The 26553-nt window shown below is 44.7% G+C and overlaps 1 protein-coding gene across 3 annotated transcripts in view; it reads right to left on the bottom strand.

Moving 5' to 3' along the window:
• Positions 1-26331, bottom strand: part of LOC108000196 (lachesin) — a 35927-nt gene extending 9596 nt beyond the window's left edge. The window contains exons 1-4 of one of the 3 annotated variants that reach the window (XM_062083818.1): positions 26190-26331; positions 23021-24806; positions 13774-16456; positions 7646-7842 (exon numbers count right to left, since the gene is read on the bottom strand). In XM_062083818.1, coding sequence (XP_061939802.1) covers positions 7646-7842; positions 13774-13909 — 333 coding nt within the window. In that variant the 5' untranslated portion in view covers positions 13910-16456; positions 23021-24806; positions 26190-26331. Of the gene's footprint in view, positions 1-5887; positions 6403-7645; positions 7843-13773; positions 16457-23020; positions 24807-26189 lie in introns of those variants that run through there. The other 2 variants (XM_017060414.2, XM_062083819.1) reach the window with 2 other exon arrangements.
• Between the last annotated feature and the right edge of the window lie 222 nt (positions 26332-26553).

Here is a 26553-nt window from a genome sequence, read left to right as displayed (position 1 = left end):
AACCGAAATAATCCAGCGAGCCGTACCACTTGTATCGAGGAAACGCAAGGTACTTCTCTCCTCGAAACGATATCAAACACTCAACGAGAGATTAAATGGAATGATTCGGCTGCCACGGGTGAGGAGAAGAATTACCCATGGCTCGTAGAGGTAGAAAAATTGACCGTGAGATTGGAAAGGGAGGAGGAGAAGATTTGTCTTGGAACGATAAGGTTTTAACCGGGACGCGTTAAGTCCGACAGTGTCGCGAGAGAAAGAGAGAGAAAGAGAGAGATTTTCCACGAGAATTGCTCCATGCTCCTTTGCTCCTTCGACGCGTGCCCCTCATTAACATGTAACGGGCATATTTCATCCGAGACGATGCTTTATGTATTCGCTTTTATATTTCCGCCACGATTTTTCCTCCACGAAACTTTTATGTAACAAGTCTCGCCTTCCGAAACTCGCTACTCGAAACGCTATATATATATATATATATAAACCAATGAAACGGTTACGCGGATCATCGAGAACCGAGCATTTGGATATGCATCTGGAAAAATAATGAGAAACGAGACACGGGATAAACAGGTGACACGGTGTAAAACGGAACGGAAGAAAGTGGCATGGAAACGTCCCTGGGGACGGTTGCTCACGTACGCTCGAAATTTGCTCGCGGAATTTCCACCGTTTTTTTACAGGTTGAGATATTCGCGAGAATGAAAAAAAGAACGCGGCCGTAGAGGAAAAAATAACGAGGAAAATCGGTAGAGGACGTGTCCCCATAATAAGTCGGGTAACGTAACGAATTTCAATCGAACTACAATCAAGTAGATAAAGGGAGGAATAAATACGATATTCGGATCACGTTTTCCTTTAAAACCTTCGAAACGTTACCACGCCCTGACCTCGTCGAGTCGATTATACTTCACGCCCGATTAATGTATACACGCGAATCTATACACGGATTCGAGAAACGGATTTCAACACGGACAAATACACGATATATGCACGATACATCGAGATCATAAACGCGTAAATTATTCCGCGCGTTCGAGTCGGGCATATTTTGAAGTTTGACCGGAGTTTGGGAAAACTGAACGAAAGCCAAAATCGCGTAAGTTGGGATCGGGTTAAATGACTGTTCGAATCGGCGGCAAGTTGGGTCGAATTCGAGGTAACGAAACGAGATGGAAACGTGAAACGAAACGAGCGAATTAGAAAGGACATGGTAGCTGCTGGAGAGTGCAAACAGGTCGATCGGTTGGTGGATTCGGGGGGTGGATTGGGGGTTACGCGCGCATCGCTGTCTCTTCGAATCGATACTTATTATAAAAAAGCGAAACAATGAAATTTGTTTCATTGGGGGAAAAAAAACTGCATACGGCAAATAAACTGGGATACCATGTGTCCCATTGAAATGTATAGTTTTTCGCCCAGTATTCAATTTACGAATGGACAATGCGTATCGATAAATAAACGTTTACAAATATTGACCATCAAAGAGAGTTTCTGTTCTATCCTTCCATCGGTTCACTTTCTCTCTCTCTCTCTCTCCCTTTTTCCCCATTTCATACCCATATAACGAGTAAAGTGTATAAACCAAATATGTGAGAGAGAGAGAGAGAGAGAGAGAAAAGATAGAAAAAAATCAGAAAGAAATGCGAGTTTCATCACGCAACCGATTAATTTAGTCTTGGTTGGTGCATCGCGATAAATATTTGTTTCATAAAAGCGGCGTTTTAATTAAGCCACGTGCATTTCTATGCAGCGCGGTGTTCCCCGCTGTCTTCCATTCGATTTACATCCCGTTTAAATTATTATTAAAGTCCGTGCGCGCATAATGTAGAAACGGTTGCGAGCGCGCGACCCGGCCGCCTATCTCGGTGCCGCCTCGTCACGGAACAACTCTTTAGAATTTAATGAATCGGAAATGAGACACACGGCCCGACCATTCATACGTGTATTTTGAAAGGAAAGCCTCCCGTCTCGTGTCACTGATACGTGAACCATGTTTACCGCAGTTTCCCTTATCCAAACACGAATCACATCCCTTCCAAAAGTAAATTTCTCTATCCATCCCATTCCAGTCGTTTCGAAACCCTGGTCCACCCACGAGTTTTCGCCTCGCCTCGTCTCGAGATCTCGTCTCTCCCTCCCGCCTCTGCTTTTCTACATCTTTAATCGAATTCACGCCTGCTGCGTAACGAAATTTCGAGGAAACCGAGTTGCACTCGTTTCCTTACAATCGTCGTCGCCGCGTTATATTTGCCATTCTCGCGGATGGAGCAACCGAATACCGATTTGCGGAGGCGCGCACGTGTTGAATGAAACTCCATAGCAGTGGAGTGAACTCGTGTGCAGGAGTGGTGGTTCTCGAATAATCGAGCCAAACTTCGTCAATCCGTGTATCCTACGCGCTTTAAGGAGGAACCGGCTACCGGGAACGTAGCAAACACTCCAAGGGTCCAACAACGTGTCGAGATATGCAGTTTGTACCATTAGGGACTATCCTTTGAGAAACGATGTTCTCCGTATTAATACCTCTCTCTCTCTCTTCCTCTCCCTCTGCTCCAGAACCGTAACAAGACAGCGATACGGCTCGAAATACGTGAATTGCTTACAAGGAGAAGAAGAGATCTATCGGCCACCGATAATTTGGCAAACGTTTGACAAAAATAAAGAGAAATTTACTTTTTTCGAAAGACAATAAACGAGCGAATGAACACGCGTGAATGAAAGTTTCGTGAAAACTGGTGTGTAATCGGTCACAGATTATTCCCGTCGGTGGCACGAATCTTTTCACGATATTTTAATTGCGACGAGATAAAATTTTTAAATGAAAAGAATTTACAAAGCGTTCAAAATGATCGCCTTTCCTTTTATTTTTTTTTATCAATATTCTCTCTCTCTCTCTTTTATTATTTTACACCCGTATGAAATCATCGATTTCATTACGATTTCCAAAGTCTTAAATCTTGGCGGGAATACAGGGAAAAATTATGACGGTATAAAAATAAAAAATGGTCGCACGAGGAAATGGGCGGGAAGTTTCTCGAGGAGGTCGAGGAGAAACACAGTCGCGAAGTTTGGTCGTCTATCTGAAAATCAGTCTTATGTATGTCCCCCCTTCTAACGGTTCACGCTTATTGAGCAATTCCCCGACATGAATGCAGACACAAGCTCCCAGAGCGCGATGCCTTACATCGCTTTCACGTTCTCCCCGCTCCCATCGAGCTCGTGCATCGCGAGCCCACCCAATTACTAGGATACAGATCGTTAGTGATTTCCAAAGAGATTTCCCCGCGCACAATGCGAGCCCGGCCACGAAAACTTCTCCCTTTTTTCCTCTCTTCCTCTCCTCTACTCAAATCGTGTACCTGCAACAACAAGTTCACCAACACCGTTTACAAAATAAAATGGAATAAAAACTGGATGAAACGGGGCGTGTTCGAAAAACGTAAAAGACTGTTTAAGAGAAGGGAACGGAATTACATAAAAAGAAAAAGAAAAAGGAAAAAAGAACTGATATAAACGTCGCGCAATCCGATCGAAAAAGCTCGATCTCGCTTTGATTCTGTATTCCCTTCCCCGCAACACGTAATGATGTTGCCCGTGCACACCTTTATGAAACTTTTGTCCCCGCGGAAAACGAGGAATATCGTTCCCCGACCAATAAGCTACAACGCACGAGCTTATAAACGAACTCTGTGTATTCCTGCTGTGCATCCTCCGCTGGAAAATATCCGATTCGATCCATATTAATGATCCACGCCCGAGTTTTGTCCCGTTTCCACGACGTCCAACGAATTATCGTTCCAAGTTCCTTCTTACTACTACATCGAATACCGATTCTAGATTCTCCACGTCTTCGCGTATATTCGCAGCCTCGCGTTACATTTAGACCGCGAAAGAACTCGCGAAACACGAGTTCTTTCGCCTCGTGAGTAATTGCTATTTTCTTGCCTTTAAATCGCAACCCGAAAGCGAAGATTATTATTCATGAACCGAACAAACTATCGTATTGTCTGTAACAACCCTCGCACGACCGACCTGTTTCCTCGCTTCCCCTGTTTTGCGCTCGTGTAACCTCTCGTTAAAATAAATTCATCCGCAGCGTTCTCTCTTAACCAACATTTATAGGACGGGGAATAACGCGATTCCCCGATACGAGCAGACGTATCTGGCAAATATCGTCGCAATTTCTCGCGATATTTTCATCGGAATTCGCGTGGAAAAGAGGGGAAGGGGAGGAGAGGGGGGGAGTGGCCAATCGCGCGATCCGGACGCGGTTCGATATAATTAGATTTACATCGCGTTTCGATCCCGTCTCGTTTGAACCGAATCTAAATATTATTATAAATTACGTGGTCTGAAAGGCGACCACCATCTACAACCCTCTCATTCCCGTTAACAAATCGAGTTTAAACTTCTTTTTTTCTTTCTTTTTTCTTTTTTTGCGACGCAGTTAGCTAACTATGGATAAAAGAAAAAAGAAAGGAAAAGAAGGAAGAGAGGACTGCGACGACACTCGTTCAACTTTCGACCGGTGCAATCGGGATAAAAGCTTCAAAGAGCGGCAAATGCTGTCACGTGGCGGGGTGGAATGCGGATTATCAAGCTACCGTTTAACCAAAATACCCATTACTGTAATACAGGGCTGTAGCGAAATGGCAAGAGTGGAGATAGCGAAACGGGAGGATAAAGGAGAAAGACCTTGGATCGCGCGTATTACTTAGCATTAATGAGAGGTTTAATATGACACGGAGGGAGGGGAAGGGGAAAAAAGAAGGGGAAAAGAAATCGATGCAATTAATCGAAATTAATGGAAAAATGCGAAATTCTGTTCGAACGAGCCGACCCAGGAATTTATACGAGAAACATACGTTACACGCGTCGCTCGATTTTCACGCTATTAATTAAAGAGACAAGAATATACGAGGTTGAAATAGCTGCGGTATTATTAAGTTTCGAGACGATCTGTTTACCTCTTTATAAATGCGCCGTGTACAATGAACGCACGCAGTCAGAAATGACGGATGCCGATGTACATTGAAGAAGCACAGTTCACAATGAATCACGAGACAAAGAAACTTGGAAAATCGAATCGCATGTAGGTAAATTCCTGCGCGCTTAAATACTTGTCCTTATTTCCACGCCGCATCGTCCTTCATCTCCCGTGGAACACCAACGACTCTCTTTACGCGTTGCATATTTTAACGTGTAACTGCCGTTTAGATCTCGTGCAAGGGAAAACTTTGCTCATCGATACGACGTATCCCGCCCCCTTTCTTCTTCCCTAACTCGGCCGGCCACGTAAGAGAAATTTCGTATCGCGTATAAAGGGAAAAAGCAATCTCGAAGGGATAAGTCGAAACGTACATAGACTTCTTTCAGTTCGAAGATGTCGCATTCAATTAGAAGACAAGGTTCTCGCAAAATTGCAAAAGACTTTGCACGAGATCCGGCGATGCACGAGCACAGCGATACGCCCAGTTTCATTATCTTCTTTCCCTTCCCATCCCTGTCCCCTCTTTCACCATTCCCTCTTTTTTCCATTTTTACCCCCTTTCTTCCGCTTTCCTTTTCCTCCTCCGCCCAACCACGCAATGAAATTTTATACGAGCGGGCCACCGAGCACGTAGCGACAATAGAAGTAGCGTGCGAATTGTTCGACGTCGACCTTCCTATTGATTTCCACCTGCGTCGATTTAACTCGACCTCGGTATTCACCCCCTCCCGTCCCCCATAACCTTCTCTTTTCCCCTTTCCAACCGGTTTATCCCCTGTTCTCGCTCCACCCCCGATAGTCCGTGCTCGACCACCCAATTATTGCGTAACTCGGCCATCGTGAGCGCACACGGATAGACAAATACGCGAGGCGGTGATAAGTTTCGTGAATATTCACGGTAGAAACTCTTCCTCTCCTTCCTTTCTTTCCTCTCGTTTCGAGCAAATTCGCTTTTCGACATTGCAACATAATGCTCTTGCGTTGCATGCGTGCACAGAAACGACGTAAGATTGGACGTGGAAAAGATTTCCGTCCAACTTTTCGCTCCGATTTGTCGTTCCGCGGAAATAACGACGGCATTAATGGCGCACGCATTGGTTGGTCTCCTCCTTTTTCTTGCGCGACGAGTAAAGAAGGTCACGGGAACACGCTGCACTGATTTTTTACACTTTTAAATCACGTATCAGTCGAATCGTTCGCGCGTATCGCGTAATATATACCGACGATGTCGACGCGACCGATTCTCGAACGAAACTAATTGCGCACGACACGGAAAGTGTTTACTATCGGAACATAACAGAGCGGCGATAAAGTTCCGGGAAACGATTACGACGATATACAAAGTTATTATTCAAAGTTTGACTTTCGTAATATTTACGAAATGAAATATTTACGTTTTTCGCTCTCCTCGAGAGATGCTTACCGCGTTATGGAATTTTATTACTAATTCGAATCAAGTGTGCGTGTCCCTCCCCCTCCCCCTCCCCCGCCTTCCTCTTTTTCTCTTTTTGTCGTACACGCTCGACGATTATAAAACGATACACGATCTTCTTTTTTCCTCTTTTTCCTCTTCTTTTTTCTTCCTCGAAGCGTTAAGTTTCCAAAGTCTTTTCTTGTTTTTTTTTTTTTTTTTTTAGGCGAAGAATTTAGAGGAAAGTTGAAGATATCGAATCGGTACTCGCATTGATTTTGAAGTCCTCTTGTACCGCCTTCGAGTCTTAGTTTACAGGTAAACTAAAACAAAGGATAGAATCGAGGAGGCAAGTTCGTCTAACGAACGAAAGAAACGCAAACATTTTATTTCGAAAACTTTTCCAACTTGTTAAAGAGACTAAATTTCCTCTCGGATTTCTCTTCTCTCTCGCTCCCATTCGATTTTTCGGCCTCCGATTTTTTTCCTCCCCTTGTCGAAAAATTCCATCGAGGCAATCGAGACTCGTACTCGAGCCTTTTATTCTACACGGACGGAATTCCCCGAGAAACGATAATAAAACATCCAGCTACATCTGCCGTTTCATAGGATATAATTGAAAAGTATTAGCATGTTGAACCGCTCGTCCCTTAACAATATAATCGACGGAGAGGGACGGGGTGAAAAGTTAAAAATCTCTCGTGTTCTTCCACTCTTGACATTTTAATTCCATTTTCATTCGTTCCCCGGTCCGCAAATAAACCTTTCAATTTAGAAAGGTCCCAGGCTGCCTTTATTTCGATTAAAATCTTTCTTTCCGCCCCCATATATATTCATTCATAACAATCGTGATATAAGAGAGGATCAAAAGGATTCGAATAGTTTAGAACGAACGACGTTGATCTAGTGGCACGCGATGAATCTAAACGAGAGGCGTTTAATTCCTCGTACAAATCCGTGTACGCGGAGAGAGAGACGAGGATTCGTTTCTCCTCCTTTTTCTAAAAAGAAAGAAAAATCCTACAGCGTATACCACTTTTCCTTCGAACTATCCCCGACCGTCACCCTCCCCCATTTCCCTCGATTCCCCCAAAGACCAGCCGTTCGGCTCTTACGTTGATATGATAATAACTTTTCTGCGCTCTTGGGAGCCAGGATCGTCTGAAACCCTGGGGGGGAAGAGAGGGCAGGCTCGAGGTAATGCTTTTTCAAAAACTTTTTGAAGAATGTTCCCGGAATCTCACCATTCCATCCCCGAGATTATGAACGACGCAAGGCAGGAGCGCGGTAGATCCAGATTGGGCGGAGATCACCGTCGAATTTTCGGTGCCGAAGCTCATCGGAAGCGTGGGCGGTAGATCGATGTCCAATGGTTTTATGCTCGCTTCTAACGAATTCCCATTTGTCGGCACGATCTCCGCCGTGGCCGCTGTCGGATACTCTGAAAAATAGGCATTGAATCAAGGAAAATTGGTGGCATGTCGTTGGTGGAAGGATCGAACGTGGTGGGTTCCACGGCAACAAACCTACCTACCTACTCCGCGAGGAGGGATTCTCGTTAAGAGGCTTTCCTCCGGACTTTACTTAACCCCTTCTCGCCCTACCCAATCGACCCCTTCAAATATTTATGCGCGCCTCGTTCCAATAGCCCTGGAGGATTTTTTGGAATCAAGGATTGTTCTTTCCTCGTGTTTATTTGCCAACAACGAACCGAGGCGCGATAAGGGTGTAAAATGGAAATGGCAGGAAAAGAAACGCAAAGGGAAAATGCGATCGTGTACACATCGATGGCTCGAATCCTAAATATTCGATGATGTAACGTGATCGTACAACTTAACTTTCATCCTATCGATCCTATGTTCACACGACGGCTCGTAATTTTAATAGGAACCGTGTTGCGTTTTCGAACGAGGTTCGATCGAGCTCGGGTGTGGATTAAAACAAATGTTGATGAACGATCCCGAGATAAGCGTATGAAAATTTTCCAAGTACGATCGATCGGATTAAAACGTAATTTTCGCGCGAAATAAGGGCGTGTAGTAATTGTTCTTGTCAACGAAATAACAGGCAGGAAAACAAGGGGGGGAGGAGGAGGGAAGTTGGTGCCCTTTCTAAAGGATGATACGATCCGCGAATCATTTTAATGATAATTTAAAGTTTCCACTCTTAGAAAGACTGGGTAACCACGGACTTACTGTTGCTCGGCTAAAGTTTAGGAAACTTCATCTTCTCGAAAAGAAAAAGGTCCTCTTGTCAGCGAGGTCGCTTCCTTACTTATGCTGCTGGTGGGTCGTTCGCGGTGGTTTTCGTTCCTTTCACGAGTATATCATCCAAAATAAAAAAGCGAGAAACGAAAAAAAGAGAGAAAAGAAAAAGAAAGAAACGAAAAAATTGAAGTCAGAGATTACGGCAGAGTTTTACGTGTATATTAATTAGATTACTCTCCTTTATACGGACGGGAACTTCATACAAACAGGAAAACCTGCACAGCCTGTGGTAATACGCTCATGAATCTTTAACATACCTCGATGAATTTTTATAATATCTCCGCCTAGAGCAAAAGCAAGTCGAAAATTGCAATTTTAATCGGGAAATCATCGAAATTAAATATATAAAAGCGCGTTATATAAAAACGTTTCCCGATAATACCCGTAAATTTAATATATTATCCGACAATTACAAGAGATGCGCGCGGACAAAAGTTAAAATTCTACTTTCGAGCGAGTTAATTGTCCTTTTTTGGGAAAGAAGTCAGGTTTTTCAGAGAGGGAGAGAGGGAGAGTCGGTGAAATAAAGGATGAAATAAAAGTTTCTCGAGGATAAGGAGAAAATTTATGGCCGAGTGTTTAACGAATGCGAGAAGATGGATTCGCGGCACGATTATTATTCAATGGAACGTCAAATTTACTAGTCGGATTTTTCCATCCGTTCGGCGCTCGATTTAACTTCGGACTCTCGAGACCCGTCGGATGTATGCACGTATATACGTACGAGAATACCGGCGCGAGACCGGTAAAAACAAATAGCGAAACTTTCAAAGGCTATCCGGGAAAAGTTTCATTATTTTGGAACGAGACCGTGCCAAGAATTTCTATTAAAATAATAAGAACTCGAACGAGCCACGTTGTTATGGAACGTACGCCGCGAAACGGCACGAGGAGCAATTCGTGGCAAGATAAAAAGATTCCACGAAGATGCCAGTCCGGTTCAGAATTTTGTTTGCGCGATCATTTTTTATTTTTTATTTTTTTTCCTCCTTCCGGAAAAGTTGTCGAACGAGGAATTACCACTAGCCCCCCATTAAACGGAAATATAACGTACCCCCGTTATTTCACGTTATTGTCAGGGATAATTTAATTGACGTAGGATCGTAGGACCGAACGAGGCAATCAACATTTTAAAAGGTATCTCCCTTGCTTTTATTTTATTTTCTTTTTAAATCGATTTTCCCGACGACACGACAATTTTTCTTCCTTTCGTAATCATTCTGACCGGCGTTAGTTAAACAAGAGGATCGATATATTACCGATAGGAGAGAAGAAAGCGTAATCCCACGACTGGAATAATCGGCCGATAAGGTGTCGGTTATTAGTGAAAATTTGGAAAATGAGATACTTGTTGAAGGAACGGCAACGTTCGTAAATTCCCGCGCGTGTTTCAGACCAATTTAACTACCAACTTTTCCTCGACGCGCGCTAAATTAGAAATAAAACAGCACGATGTCGAGCTCGTTTGTTCCAGCAGCATAAGTTCGCTACGTTCTCTTACACCTTCCTTCCCAACTTCGTCTCCCGTGGAAATTTATCCCGAATACGAGGTGCCATGACTATTCGCGAGGAGAGAGAGTTTGCTTCTTTCGTCCTTTCTCTCCGTCGAAAGATCCGTCCACGCTTTCCGAAATCTCCGAAACTCTCGCTCAAAGTGTACCTGTATCGCACGGAGGAGCGTAGATCGAGAGCGCAAATCCGAGGATCAGGTAAGGAAATTTCTCGGGAACGCGGTTTGAAACGTGCCGTGTTCCCGACAGCGTCTGACACACGCCTAAGCTATATTATAATAACTATCGTTTCGAGTTGGAAACAGTGGGTACGATAGAGAGCAGATTATAACCCCCGGGGGCGTACGCGGTATCGATCAACACTCGTGAAATACGAAATCGAAATACGAACGAAATTATACCGACCCGTTCGTTTCAAACCCGAACGAGATATCGCGTAAACTATTTTTCAGGGCAGAAATTGTACATGGCGCACGAGCAAAACGAAGCTTCACACGCGGCCACCAGCCGCGGCACCAGATGGCCATAGATACGGAATATCCGAGGTTGAACCCGTCTCGCTTTCCCTCCTCCACCGTTCGTTCAAGTATATTTAGCGGGTAAAGTGATGAACAGCCGCGACACCGGTTCATCCTTTCCCATCCCGTCGCGTGTAAGTATCTCTTCTTTTTTCTTTTTGCTTTTTTACACGATCACGGCACACGTGTCACGTTGAAAGCCGCCTTTTCACCGGCGTTCTTTACATAGACTGTACTTTACAGAAGGGAGGAGGGCCCACGGCTTTTTTGTTCGGCCACGAGCGCAATAAACCGTGTAACGCGCATAAACGAGCCATAACCAAGCCTCGGACGAGGTGGCCCGACGAGGGGAAACTATAAACTTTCGCCGGTAATAATAATCCCGATATAATTAAATACAAGACACGCGAGTTTTGTCACCCCTTCCCTTTAACGAAGTGGCAGGGAATCGCTAACCATCCTTCCGTGGAAGGAAGTTGCACGAGCGTCTAAAATTTGCATCAACCGGGAATGCATCCCGGTGATCTCTCGCCGTGTTCCCGAATCATAACCCTGCTGCTATCCGTTCCGTTGCGCGGAAAATAGATTGAATTAAGGTGAATACGCGCGCGGTAAGCCGTCTAAACGAAGCGAGGAATCTGCGGCGTGGCGTGGCGGGCGACCGATTTTCTTGGGAGGATGGTGAACAGCGTGTAATCAAACCCTCGAGGAGATGGAAACAGGGGAGTAAAATTCAGGGGGAGGATTAAATTTGACTTAAGCCTGACTTAGATTTGACGCGAGGGTGAGATTTATCGCGGTTATTTTTCAACAAGGAGGCAATGTGATACGGAGAAAATGGGGGAGCAGATGGATCGTTCTGTTTATATTCCGTTCCTTTTGATACGCTCGATGCAAATTAAGTAAATAACCTGCAGTTACGCAGTTTGTTACGAACGTTAGGTATTCAATTGAGTCGGATCCAGGAAACGAATCAATGGATACGATAAACGGTGTAACAACTTGCAACAACTCGTGGGAAGAACAGTTGCGATGTTTCGAAACACGATGGGGAGGATGCTTTATTAGATTGCTCAAAACGTATATATATATATTCGTACGAAACGGGTTCGTTGTAGAATATCTATGCCCGCAATTAATGGGAAAAATATTCACAAATCTATGCGTTTGTTCGCGTACGAAAGCGGGAATCGCGATTTGCAACAACCGCGTCCGAAATTTATTTACGAACTTTCCTTCGTTCATTTGCATAACGAAAACGCGTCACGTTGCCATTAATCCTGCCACGCGTTCATAACGAAAATGAAAACTTGCGAATTTAACCGGCTTATTGCCCGGTTAAATTATCGATGAAAGAAAGAAAAAGAGAAACGAACAGGATTATCGAACAGGATTATCGAACAAGGATTATGGGGGCGCGATAAAAACGGGAAGGAAAACGAAGTGAGAGAGAGAGAGAGAGATTCTTTAGAAACGGGTTAGTCGCAGAGTGTTGCCCGTAGAATCGTAACGCGCTCGCTGAAGAACGACTCTCGAAAATGATCGAATCTCGAATCGATTGCAATTTCGACTCGATGAAGCGGTAATTCGATACCAATAATGGTCGCGTATCAAGAGTTCTCTGCTAATCGACACCGGTTAGCAGTTATTTTCCACGTTACGCGCGAATATATTATAACGCGTTCCCACGTTCGAGGGGGTACATCTGACCGTAATTTATGAAACCCCTCCGGTTAATTGCACATTAACGAAGGTGGGACGGTGTAATTTGCACGTTCGAAACGCTTCTTTCCCGATCGACCGAGTAATAGACACTCGCTTTGAGAATGGGCAGCAACGTGAAACGGCCGAGAGAGCACTTATCTCACGAATTTACGAATAGTATATTTGCCCGATTAACGGGAGGAAAAAGTGAAGGAAGGCGTTAAACAGGGTGTTGAAAGGGACAACGGTAACGATAATGAAATAACGAAAAGAGAAGAGATTAAAGGTTTTCGGTGCTTAAAGGTAAAGGGGAAGAGTATCGAGTTAACTTGTTCTTAAAGAGTGGAACGAGGGCCGGAAACTTAGCATAGGATCGCATTAGCACGTTAAATGGTTATATTAAGAACTTTATACAATGGTTCGTTCGGTCTATTCGAGGGGGTGGACCGGTGTTGCTCTCCGTGAATTTTATCGTGATCCAATGTCTTTCCAGAGGATTTATAAACGATCGATAAAGTACACACGATATGCCTGGGGACGAATAAAGACGCGAACTTTTAAGGATGAACTCGGGCGTATCCATTAACGCGGAACGATTGCGATCAATTCGAATCGGAACCGATTAATTATACACGTCTCTCAAGTATCTCCACGAGTATCCTTCCCTTTATAGTACTTATACAATATATATATATAAATCTATCTGTCAATCGGAAAATTTATATTCCCGTTCCGATAATGAATAATAAATGTAATTTCATTGAACTTTAACTTTCAGTCTGCCCGTTCTTATAATATAAGAATGAACGCGAAGAGAATTAAGCGGACAAGGTAAAAAAAGGATCTTTGACTGATTATCCCGGGATTATTATCGATTGATAAAGAAACGTGGGTACCTTTCGCAACGCTCTATAAGCGAATTACTCGAGCCGGCGCGTTCGTAATTCGGTCGGAATCTGTTAGAACGAAAGTAGCCCCGTAGAATCCATCCCATCGGACGATGGTCGCGTTAAACTTTTTACGACTGATCCAAGTCGAAACGGGGATATTATTGGCGCGATGGTAAAGTGAAATTGCAGTGATGGTTCGCGCTTGATTCGGGATTGGAAGATCTATAAAAGTAACGATCGTAGGCATTTGGAAAGTGAATTCGAAGCACGACGACGTGCGGTGTGACAGTCCCTGTATTACTTTGACCCCGGCAAAGCGACGATTACGAGCGCTGTGTAGCACGGAATGGATTCGCCGCCGTGGGCGAAACGACGAAACAGTTCCATCGAGCGGAACGCAAACACTCGAGAGAGGGCCTATGTGGTGGAGAGTGAAACAAACGTGGCGAGGAAACCGAGAACCATATCGTATCTATACTCACCGGCAGTTCGCACCAGCACGTTAAGTAGAATGGATAGCAAAAGGGTGGTGGCCCGGTATCCGTGTATTATGATCATCAGCCACCTCGATACGCTGAATCCCGCGCCGTGCCATAGACCCGTGGCCTCGTGCACCATATTTCTCTGCCTCGCCCTTTTTCACCCAGCTCGCCACCGATTGCCTCGTCCCCAGCCCACATTCACCGCGTCGTTCCTCCTCCGTTCCAACCTCCGTTCCAACCCGCCTCCAACAAGTCTTCCACGTTTCACCAGAGATTGAAAATCCCGTTCCCTTGCCTCGACCGGGGAACGCGGAGCTTGCGGGAACGAACTCGTCGCTGCTCTCTCTACTCCAGGTTGGAAACGTCGTCGAAAGAAACTCGAGTCGAGTCTAGTCGGTGCTTTCGATACCTTGGAATGGACTAAGAGAGGGAATCTTTTATCGCGTTCCACCGTGTTGCAATTGTTTAGCAGGGGTCGCCCCTTTCCAAGGATTGATTAGCGCAACCGGGGAAAAGAGGAAAGTTTCTGTTGCCCTGGAAACCTACGGGCAGAACTGGTCTCCGTTCTGGGGGCTAAAACATCTCTCCTCGCGGCTAGGGTAAGTTGGCTAGATCAATTCCTCGGTCTCTTAAAGATACCGTGCGAATTCACGGATTGCCGGAGCTGGTACGTGGATCGCGTTCCAAAGTATCGGAGTGCAACGATGGTCGTTAGGGTCGTTAAACTGTCGTTAATTCATAAAATTATCGGCGAGCCGTTCTTCCTCGATGGCCAAGAGAGGTTTCTCGCGAAAGGGCTTCTCTCTCGTTTAGAAACGAGGCGGAAGCTAATTTTGTTCGCCTCCCGTTATCGGGATCCATGAACTGTACGAGCCAACCGAATGTCAAGGGGAAAAAGGCAAGTTTGGCAAGTTACTCCTCGATCGTCGTTCCGTGTTCCGGCCTTTATTCTTCCACGATTATAGATTACGACCTCCTCGAAAACATTTCGAGGCAAGTTCCTTTTCATACGGATTCTCTTCGATCGAGGAACGAACCGAAAGGTACACGCGTCGAAACGGTCATCGAACTTGAACCGTATCGAGGCGAATATTGTCGGAGTTGGCGCAAAACGTTGGGGCGAAACGGTATCCTTTGGCAATAAGGTTAATAGAGTACCTTCGGGCAAAAGGGCTCCTCTCCTTGCTTACCGGTTTCTCATTCAGTTTCATTCGCAAACCTTCTTGTCGGGAAGCTTACCGAGTTCTGTACGTTATCAGAAATACAGGATGCTCTAGGCCATAGAACCAAGCGTTCTTCCGTGGCTCTTTCTTCCTCGAGTGGCTTTCAGGATTCCGTCACTACTGTTCCACAGCCAACGGGCTACTTCTGTGAAGAAATCTCTGCCTTCCTTTTTATCCAACAATACAGAGACACTGTTGGGCAGGATGGAAGAGAGAAAGGAAGAGAGGGAGAGAAAGAGAGATATATACAGAGAAAGAGAGAGAGAGAGAGAGAAAGAGAAACATCCACGAGTAACGTTCGCGCTTCTTCTTCCTAATTTCTACTCCCTGCTATTTCGCTACAAGATTTTTTCCTTTCCAGTTATTAATACGATCGCGATGCTTTTAGCGAACATCCATCGTACCACGGCCGATGCTTTAATTTCTAACGTTAATATTACCATAGCCTTGGAAGCTTCCACGTCGATTGTCCTCTTCTCTTGCTTCGCCGTCCGTATAGATCCTCTTATAACACGATATATAGCAGCGGTCTACTTGGCTGCATCAACATCGATAACGGTAATCAGAATTACCATCGTCTTTAAAACGGCCAACTGTCACGACTGTCTTTCTTCCGCTCCCGCGAATCCTCCCTCCCTCCCTCCCTTTTAATTGGAGAACTACGGGAAACGCGAAGAAGGGTGGCGAAAGAGAAGGGTGGTGTACACAACGGGCGATTCGCAGAGGAGGGACGAGTCGACCCGACCGGTGGAAATTTCGCTTGATATCACGACTGGAGCCGAATGGACGTAAAGCACGACGATCATTAGGTGACACGACTAATATTCCGCTTTAAGCGGACCCTTGTCACGCCTACTTTCCCTGCTTCCTCATTTACAGATGTCTCGACTGTTCCAACGCGACGTCACTTGTCGCGCGAGTTAACGGAGCCTTCCCCCCCGCGACGTTTCCACCTTCTTCTCGAGACCCTTTTCAACGCTGCATTTTCGTCGCTCGACTACTCCTCAACCGGGGATGACACACCCTCCGTTTCACACACGCGTTGCGTTCGGTCTCGTCTCGAGGAAGCAAGCACCAAAAGATTCGCCAAAGAATTTCGCGGCTTTGCGGATATCGTGCAAGTTTGTGGAATGTTGCGGCTACCAGACGACTCTGTCTCTGGCCAGCCGAGTTAACCGTCTCTCGTGGCGGTGTCTTTAGGCGAAAACCACCCTTTCCCTTTTCCTGCTCAACTTCCTATACAGGAACGTCCACCTGCGTACATAAGCGCGACCGAACGACGGCAACGTGTAGCAGCGTGCAGCTTCGTGCAAGATCGTCGTGGTTAACCAGCTCCTTTGAGGAATTTCAGCCGTCCCGCGGTTGGTATCCGTGCAAAGCCTAAACCGTTTCAGGGATTACGGCTGACTCGATTCCTTAAGGGTCGGCTGGTGTTGGTGCTTCTTCTGCCGATCATCCTCCTGAAATTCGAGCGGAATGAATGTAGTAATTGACGTGGCGCGATTGGAATTCGTAAAATCTTAATGGCAAACGATCCTTTCTATTTTTTCGTTCAAGATCGAAGTATCTTCCGAGACTAAAATGAAATGGATCGAGCGAAAAACTAAGTAGTGCTTCAATTTAGAAGTCGTTCTTGCATTCCTTTTTTGCTCTCTCTCGCTCTTCGAGCGATTCCCTTGAAATGACCGAGCGAATTTTCGCGAATTTAATCTCTTTCAACAACATTCGATAATTGAATCGATCGGACGAGTAATTCCACCGATTAATTAATCTCAAACGCATTCACCATGTTGCGCTTCCATCTATGTTTATAATTTCGATCATTCGGGAATAATAAATTTATTTAGAGAGCAACGATATCTCGCGAGATATAAAAATCCGTTCGTAGACGGTCCGTGGATAGAGTTTCGTTCCTCGACAAAACGCGACAGCCAGTGAGAATTACGAGAGAAACGAGGAGAAAAAAGAGAGAAAGGGGGGGGATCGTTTTGAAACGGGAGATTGAAACGGGAGAAGACTCTTCGCGACACGAGTGGACGGCGCATCGAAAATTTTCACTCGGAACGGCGTGGCAAGATCAAAGATGAAAAAGCGCAGACGGAGGGCGACATTTATTAAAAGACCGATTACTTATTAGAGTGATCCTCGAGGAACGAACGAATCGTTGTGACGCGCCGGCCGCCTGGCGATACATCCCGTGAAAAGCGAATTTTCCCTTGGCCACGAGAGCACTTATTCCTACTTCTATCTTTTACTTACGCCGAGCGTTAAGCTCGCAGAAGATGGCGCGAAATTTAACGAGCGACTAAGGTCGCGCGCAATTCGGAGCAATAAAAAAGACGAGGAGAAACGGGGCTGTGGCAAACGGGATATGAACGATGATGCGGCCTTCCACGCCGCTGGAAGATGCGGCAACCGCCACCGGAACCATCAACGATAAGCCTGGAATATGGGGTGCGGGATGGTGCGCGAGACAGAAGTGAAATTGTGGTAAATCTTCCGACGTAAATGCATACTTTAAGATAAACTAATAATAAATCAACGGCTCGGAAGTGATGCGGGATTAGTTTTGAAGATTGAGATCTGTGCGAGATTGAGAAGAAAGAGAAAAAAAGAAAAGGAAAATAGTCGACGATATATTGTCTCGTATTTTCTTTTTTTCTTTTTTTTTTATGCCACAAAAGTTACAACGTGGCGAATCATGATTATGTATATATATATATATATTGAGGGTAAAGCGGTGGCACGCGTATGTATGCGCAATGACTTTCAGCTTTAGTCTACGTACCATCTTAGTCTACTTTAACGTCTGCGGGTGTAACGATTATGGTTACTGCCACAGGGCTATTATCTCACTCGTGAGAATTCTAAAGTCGTATATATTTTACGCGCCAATGAAACACGGCTCTGTTAACTATTAAATATTTTCCAAATCGTTCAATGTTCATACAGATTATCCCAAACCATGGGCCAACGATTCTTCTCTCTCGATTTCTCTTCGATCTGTATAAGGGAAAAAGTTTCGTCGAAAATCGCCGATTCCTTTTTAAGTGACCGTGGTCACTTTTACAACGTGGTTTCGCTTTAATAAAAGAAATCCTCGAGGGAAAACCGTTCCCTGAATCTTTCACCGAACCGTTTAAAAGTTGGAGGCAAGTGAAAAGATTTGATATTTTAAACTGTCATCTTCGCGGGGAATTTTGCATAAACTCGACGATGAATCGTTTTGAATAATAAGTACGCTAGAAAATATGAACCGTCCTTAATAAGTCCCGGTTTCGTAGCTTTTGACTGGCAGTGAATAACTACAACGTATATCTCAACGTTATCTTCCGCCCCTCGATACAAACATTTTCTTTATCTTTCCCACAGAGCTCCCTTTTCAACCCGAGATCTACCAAATTTATAATGAACATCCCTCAATTTTTCCCCATTTTAAAAAATTATACACGAATTTAGATTACGCAGGCCGTACCTCCACTTCTAACTGCAAGTTGTAAGAGGAAGCTCGATCCATTTAATCGTACGATTACCAACGAGGTACGATTTCCGGAATTCATCTTCATCTTCGGGAGGAAAGTCAGAGAGTTCACAAACGCCGGCGTATCTTCTCGGGAAATATGGCGGATCAAGGATTTAGGATGAGGGAGAAGGGAGGATAAAGAGCGGTCGACTTTATGAATACTAATTGGTATCCGGAAGGACATTTGTCGGGCGGAATTTATCGGGTTTATCGGATGTGAACCCTCCCCCTCCCCGCGTCATATCTCGACGGAGTTCATTGAATAGATACATCCCCGATGGATCGGCCGTCGCAGAGGGAGGGATAACGAAAAACTTAATACCGAAGAAAGAAGAAGAGCGCATTACGTAAAGAAGGCTTGGAAAGAGCCGAACCGTTGAATAATGTAGATTCCCCCCTCCTCTCCGCGGGCTGCGTCCGCCTCTCTCACTTTCGCATAAACACGTATCGCTCGTACGTGAACAGGATGGAACGATTCTGCCAGGATTTGGCATCCGTACTTGGTAATTAAGTTCGCCTCGGTGTGTACCGCCCTCCTTCTCTCTCTGTCTCTCGATGGTACACGAAATTGCACCATTGCCGTGCCGATTAAAGTGCCGATAATCCTGAGCATCGATTTAACCTATGGCTCGGTATCAATTATCGGGTCAATCGTCGTCGGATGCCACGTCCTATTTGGCCACTTGACTGACCCGAAGACATTTAAATGAAAATCGTTGCCCTTTATTCCGCCGGGACAACGGTATCGTGGCAAACGGCACGGCGACGCAATACGTTTCACCCCGTTCCCCTTTGTCCGCATCCATCCGTGTATCCATCTGTGTACGTTCATTTTACAACGGAACGGAACGGAACGAAAACGAAAACGAATCAACGAATCAACGACGAATACGCGCGTGGAAGAATGGTTAATTGAAAATCTGTATCATCCTGTTTGGTATTCATTCATATCGGGTATACGGGTATTATCGATTCGTGTTACATATGTGCATAATTTTGCACGCAACCACGCTTCGTACGGTCAAATATTTTTTTCTCTTTCTCTCTTTCTCGCCTCGATACCCGGGAGGAACGATTGAAACTTTTCTGGATTGGATTTCCGACCGAGCAGAAGTTCGTTTTTCCGAAGAGCGAGTTCCGTCAAGTGTGATTAACATTCTCACGGTTGTAAGAGGAAAAGTCATGCTTTTGTTTCTCGCTATGACCGGGATGAAGCTTTGAAAAACAGTTGTAAAGAGCTCGCAGCACCCCCGGAGAATATTATACGATGACGTTAAGCGTCGGTTTGTATCGCGCGGTTATTAAATGGGGAGGAAAGTTTAGAATGGAAGCAACGTTTTGTCTCCCAGGGAAGAAATACTTTTCGTCGAGTAGCGGAAGAGGAAGAAAGGGGAGAGGAAGAGGAGGTGGAGAAGGGCGAGAAAAAGGGAAAAGAAAAATATTAAAGGCGGCATCACGGCTGGGATGATGATCACTGCCGATCAAGATTTTTCCGAAAACCCATTCTCACGCCGTGGAAACATTTTACGCGTTTGATATTGCGCGAAAAAACCTCGGAAAATAACCCTTTGTTAAAACGATTAGAGCGTTAAACATTCCCCCCTCCCTCTCTCCCATGTTGATCATTTAATAATTTCTCTCTTCTTTTTTTTTATACGTTTTTTTTCCGTAGATAAAAAATAATATAACGAAAGCGTATTATTAAAAAAGTAAACCGGTATTTCGATGCTGGCAGCGAGAAAGTATATGAAATTCGTTACGTACAAATCGGTAAAGGTAAATTATTGCAAATTGTTGATATATTTTCAATTCTCCGTGGAGCACCGACCGAAAATTTATACCGGTATACAATAAAACATGCTAATGGACCAATATTTATTCGTCCCGGACGTGGTATTATCGCGATGACGGTACATCGATTACAATTATTTCCCGCTTAATTTAGTTGTTCTGAAACGATCCGGAAAATTTAGAACGACATCCATGTTTGTCATTCCCCGATACGATATCAGGTCATATCATCTATGCAAGCTTCTTCCACGAGCGGATGTTTGCCCATGTCTCCACGAGAACAATCACGGGGATCTCCCCGTGAAATTAGTCCGAACGTGAATCAATTGGAAATGGGATCGAAATGGGGAAGGCGGCGATTCCCGATGAAATTCGTAGAGGGCAGATTATTGGAACGTACGACCCGTTCAGGGTGAAAATATATTTTCTACCAGTCGTCCATCACCCATTGACAGTGTTATTGATCATAGCGTAGAAGCGTGGCGGAATCGAAGAAAGCAATCAACAGGGACGTTCGAGCTGTCCCACTGACAAAGCGTACACGAGTCCACGTCAATGACAAACGCGGAGCATGGTGTTAACAGCAATGAAATCCATCGTGTATGGACCTTTTTAAAGTTAAACGATATAACGCGTAAATCAACCGTACCGCTACACCGTGTTCCCAAGAATAATATTTGTCGATTCGTGAGAAAATAGAAAGAAGACGAGAATTAACGAGGGTGATAAGAAATGGGAGGGGAGGGGGAAATTTCCCTGTTGTTTCACCGGGAACTGATTTTTCCGATCCGGTTTAAAATTCCGTTTCCTAATCCTAACTTCACGCCAAGCTTTCCAAGTGGCTCATTAGCCATAATTACGTTTCGAGCACTCTATTGGCCGGTCATTTAATTACGCGTTTACAAACTAGCGGTCCTCTTTTTTTTCCCCCCCTTCGAAATGCAATTCGAATCACGAAGTACTTTTAGCGGATTATTTTAACGACCACAAAGTCTCGTTTCACGGTGAAACGATTCGTTTTGAGAATGAATTTGACCGGTCGCGCTATCGCGTGTAGCGCGAAATCAACGCTAGTTTAATCCAGCTAGCATCCAGAAGCCGATGACATAGTCTTGCGTTATTTTATTATTGAATTATCGGGAAACACGGATGAAACACGATGGGCCAATTAAAGTAATCGTTTGAGCAGCGATCGCGGATGCCACGCCGATAAAATTAATATGCCGAGTGAAACTTCCGATAACCCAACGATTTATCCGGGTTGTAATCACCGCAATTATCGCCGTTTAATTACCCTCTCGGATGACAAGTTTCTTCTTTGTCGGTCCTAGACGAAATAAGGCTCTGCCTTTTCACGGCGCCAAGAGTAGCTAACGAAGGAATAAGAAAGTTCAACCGAGTTTCCATTATCGTGCACGAAAAAACAGAATTAATGAGTCCCACCCCCCTCTTTTTTTCTTCCCTACTCTACTCCTCGCTACTCCCAACTCTTTTCTCGCTTCTCGTTCTTGCAACTTCAAACTTCCTCCTCCCCTTCCTCCTTCTTCCTTCTCCTCCCCAATCCTTGAACGAAGCGAAACACGTCACCGGTTTTTAGTTGTATCCTGTCGACGATAGAAATATAGCGTAACTGTTTCCTTGCATGAATACACCGTTTCCTTTCCCCGGTTTTCTAAGCTCTGCTCGACAACCAAGCAACGGACCAGCAATCCCGCAACCCCTCTGCCAAACAATTCCGCCAAGTTTCCATTTATTCGATAATTTCGTGCATCTACGCATTCTACGTCGTTTAGAACGATTTACGAATCTCCAGTTATATCTTTGGTTATTAAATTGTCACTCGATTATTCGATGGATAAGTCAACGGACGCACCAGGTGCTCTTTGAACGATGAAAATTTATCAGCCCAAGTTAAAATTTAGTTTCGTCGAGTAGTTTCCAGGTCGAAGAATTAAAGCGAATCTAGCACGGTATTGCGCGCACTCTCTGTACGTATGCGATGTAACATGGTTACTTTGAAACATTAAACAAAATTTCGAGAATTACACGCATCTTTCACGAACAACGCGTATAGAGGCGGTGAAATAAAAAAAGAAAGAGAGAAAGAGATACATGCGCGTACAATTACACACACACACATATATATATGTACAGACACTGCGAATATCGTGGTGTACGGAAAGATTCCGTCCGTTCTTTTGACCCGCTTTTACGAAAAAAAACGTCTGACACTCGAAAAGAATTCAAGTAGATACGGACGTTGTTACACAGACAGACACTTGTACTATACACGTCGAAGAAAAAGAGGAGGAGGAGGAGGAGGAGGAGGAGGAGATGGTACAGGCCGCAGAAAAAACGTGTGTATTGAATGAATACTCAATGAGTTCCCAAGCCGTAAAAAAACCTGAACCACCGCTAAAGGGAAAAAGGGGAGAGAAAATATATTCAATGAATCACGAGATTATCCGAGTTATACATTTTTCCAAGTTTCCCGACCGCTATTTACTCCTTTCGAACCGATCCTTTTTTTCCCTTTCTCGACAATCGCACTTTGTACAGCTTTAAACGGACCGGCAACTGTATCGTGGCCCCCCAAGGGTCAAAATCGAGCAACGAAAATCGACGGATGAATTGAGAGGCGAAAGCGTGACGCGAAAGGGAATTGGAAAGCGGAGGAGAAAACGACAAATTGAAAATACCGATGACTTACGTGTCGCGAAGACATTTCGTGGCGTCGATAGATTACGAGATCGTCGAGTTGGACAGGTGACAGGCACGATGTTGACATCCCGCCGATAAGTTGTCGGCGCGCTTAACGACCCTAGAAGTTACGTCGTCGTCCAAAACGTATCATTTCCCAGCTACTTCCAGTTTCCCAGTCCAAGTTCACACTGTGTTCAGAGTGCACTCCGATAGAGCGGCAAGTTTAATGACGTTTCGAAAGATCATTAAACTGGGCCGCACGCTAATTAACCTAAGGGAGAATAAATACGGGCGACGAGAGAAGAGGAGACGCGTAACGTGACTGTTCGAAACGATGTGAAAGTAAGAGGCGAGAGAGGACGAGCCATAGGCGCGAACAAAAGCGTCTCTAATGGAACGAGCTCGAGGTGAATCGTGGAACGCATGTACGTACGGTTTTTCTCCACTTCGCATCCGGATCGACGGGACGAATGGGCCAAGCAAACCGATCGACACGGTAAACGGGACACGAAACGACGAAACGAACGGGTGAAACGAAACGATGTCGTTTACAGCGCGGCAAAACTCGAGCAACGCGTGAAAAAATCGCGTAATAACGGGACGCGGGAGACGCGTGGATTCGACCTCGAACTCGTCGTGGATTGCACTGGCCGGTTCAGCCCTTTACCGACTCGTAGGGGTGGCGACGAAAGCGTGCAAGGAGAAGGGATAACAGGATGGAGAGAAGGAGGGAAGGGGAAGAGTGAGAAGCAAGAGGGGGTTGGCGATGGTAAGAGAGAAGAGGGATGGTGGGAGGATGAGGACGGAAAAGGGGAAGAGGATATATAGGCGGCGGCATCCACAGTGCTGAAAACCACCGTGGTACATTTCGCGGGGCTCCCATGAGAGAGGAAACAAGAGAAAAAGAGAGGGATGAGGGAAAGAAGGCGCGAGAGCTGGTGGCCTCTATGAAATTAAAACAAAAAACGTGGGGAAACACATCGTGTCGCTCGGAACGGACCGCTACACACGCCGTCACTCCTCTCATCTTTTCTCCTTCCCGCTTACATTCGCATTTATCCTCTCTCCTCTCTTTTTCTCTCCCACTGGTCTTACAGAACCGTACACTTCTCTCCATCCGCCCATGCACGCAAACTTGTTCTTTTTCCCGCTGGGCGGAGTTATTTTTTTTTATTTTTTTCTTTTTTTTTGTCGTTTATTACGCGTCGGCGTACACGTTCGACGGTGGAAATTACGCGACGTAAGCTCCTAGGATACATTTCCGAGTGGAGACGACTCGTTAGCATCGTGCACCGCATTTAGAAACTTCTCGGTATAGAGATAGTCGGAACTACGCTACTGAAACGCGCCATTTTTTAAAAGATGAATAAGTTGCATCCCTCGTGTTTTAACGATCGGTCTATCCTGTCGGACAATCGCGATTTATCCAAGCTTGCCCAAAATTTATCCGTTTCTTTCTTCTCTGTACGACCTGCCTGTTCTTTCTTCCCTTTTTTCTTTTCTTTCTTCTGTGACACGCAGCCGCGGGGATAATACATCCGCCACGATAAGTAACGTGGATCTCTATAGTAATAAGTTTCCGAGCAAAGCTGAGTACACTGTCCAAAAGTGGATCGTCCCATATTTGTATCTGCGGACGTGTTTCATCTTTTCTATTCGCATATATTTCTTCTTTTCCATAGAATTTCATCGCGTACACGCGTTTGATACGTTCTTTGTCGGCGGGAACGCGCTAGCGTATCATTTAATTAAACCCTTTCAGTCTTCTCGCCTCTCGATGAAAAACAAACCCACTGAAAAAGAAAGAGAAAAAAAAGATAAAGAAGGGGAAAAAGGGAACGGCACGGCGCATACGGCGGCATAGAGACGCCTATGCAATTACCCTGACAGAGCGCTTTAAATTTTCTCCAAATTACTGGGCCGTGTTTCACGTCGTACGCGCATCCAAACTCTCCCCTCGATTTCCCCTCCCTCTTCGCCCTTATTTTTCCCTTAGGCTCAACCTGCTATTTCCCTATATCTTTCCCTGCCTTCTGTTTTTCTCTTCCTCTTTCGACTATCCTTTTCCAGCCGCCTTTGAAATAAAAGTCGATCGAGTGAGCAAGCAGCCGAGCATTACCGTTCATCGCTCGTAGATTTATCGCCGCTTCGTTCTCTTTCAGTGGTTCAGCGGTGAATCGTCTCTTTTCTCGAGGAGAAACGACGGCCGAACGACGACCCGTGTAGAAATCGAAAAGGTATCGTAAAAGAGAAGGTAAAAGGAAAACATCGGGAAGGGAAAGTCGAAACATGAGGATCGCGCAACGCGTTCTAAAACCGTGAGATGCGCACACGTGCAGAGAAGGGATGGAAAAGGATATTGGAGAAGTGGTGTGCGAGGACACTCGTCGAAGGAAGGTCGTGATTAATGATAAAGCTGCCGATTCGAATTTCGTGGTAATAGGGTAGCCTGGATATTTTAAGGATAACCCAAGAGACACGCTCCTGGATATCTTATCTGACGCAGGCGCCCGCGCGCCGCCCCACCCAGCAGAATTGCAGGAATCGTCACCAACACCATCGTGATACTGCGATGGTATTGAAGGAACACGAAGAGGATCCTCTATATGCACGACGCGATGCACGTGGCTACTACGGTTACCGGATGAATTTTATTAAACTTGGGCGAAGTGTAAAACTGCATACATGCCCGCATTAATTCGACGATAATTTACGAAATTATACACTGTATGCTTTATTATATGCCATTTCATAGCCGAGGAAAATTTCTCGCTGAAAAACTGGCCTGCAAAATTTACCAACCGATCGATCAACTCTTTGCAAACGATTGTCAAATTTCCACTTTTTATCTCCCATGCAAAATTATTCCAATTTTAAAAAACATCTATTCAAAATCTCGATTTCGCATCTTTTATTCACATATACGAACACGCGAATTGTTCTTTTAATAATATATGATACGAGAAGAAAAGGAATATTATTCGAATTTATCTTAACTTGAAATTCGTATTATAACTTTCTTTCTGTCGTGAACAAACGAAAAAAATTTCAAAGTTCAAAGCGACTCAATATTTGTCGAATTATCACGAGACAATGATGAAGTATAAAATACTAAAACAACGTGCAAAATGTCAAGTTTGTAAGGGGACAAAAAAGAAATGTCTTAAAATAGTCACCTTTTTAAAAAGCTGCTGCTTATGCTTGAATTTTCTGCTTGAATTGATGTTCAGCTGGGATACTCTGTAATGTCTTGCTCCCTTTTCTCGAGTTTATAACTATTGTTCTTTCCTTCTTCTTGTTACCGAGTTATTTAATCGAATCGCCTAACTCCCCTTTTGTCAAATGTTTGACTGTCGTCAACCAAAGCAAACGTAGCTCGATTAACGAAAAATCCAGAGATGTATGTATCTGAAATCAAAAATCTATTGGTTAGCTTTTACAAAGTTTGCTTATTCTCGAAAATAATTGATGAGGTAAATAAAAACCAAATGAAAAAATATTATATACTGAAGTTGATATTAATTATATTGTTAAAAAATC

Source organism: Apis cerana, linkage group LG13, assembly GCF_029169275.1.
Source record: "Apis cerana isolate GH-2021 linkage group LG13, AcerK_1.0, whole genome shotgun sequence".
Classification (NCBI taxonomy): domain Eukaryota; kingdom Metazoa; phylum Arthropoda; class Insecta; order Hymenoptera; family Apidae; genus Apis; species Apis cerana.
This window is presented reverse-complemented; position numbering and strand designations above follow the sequence as displayed.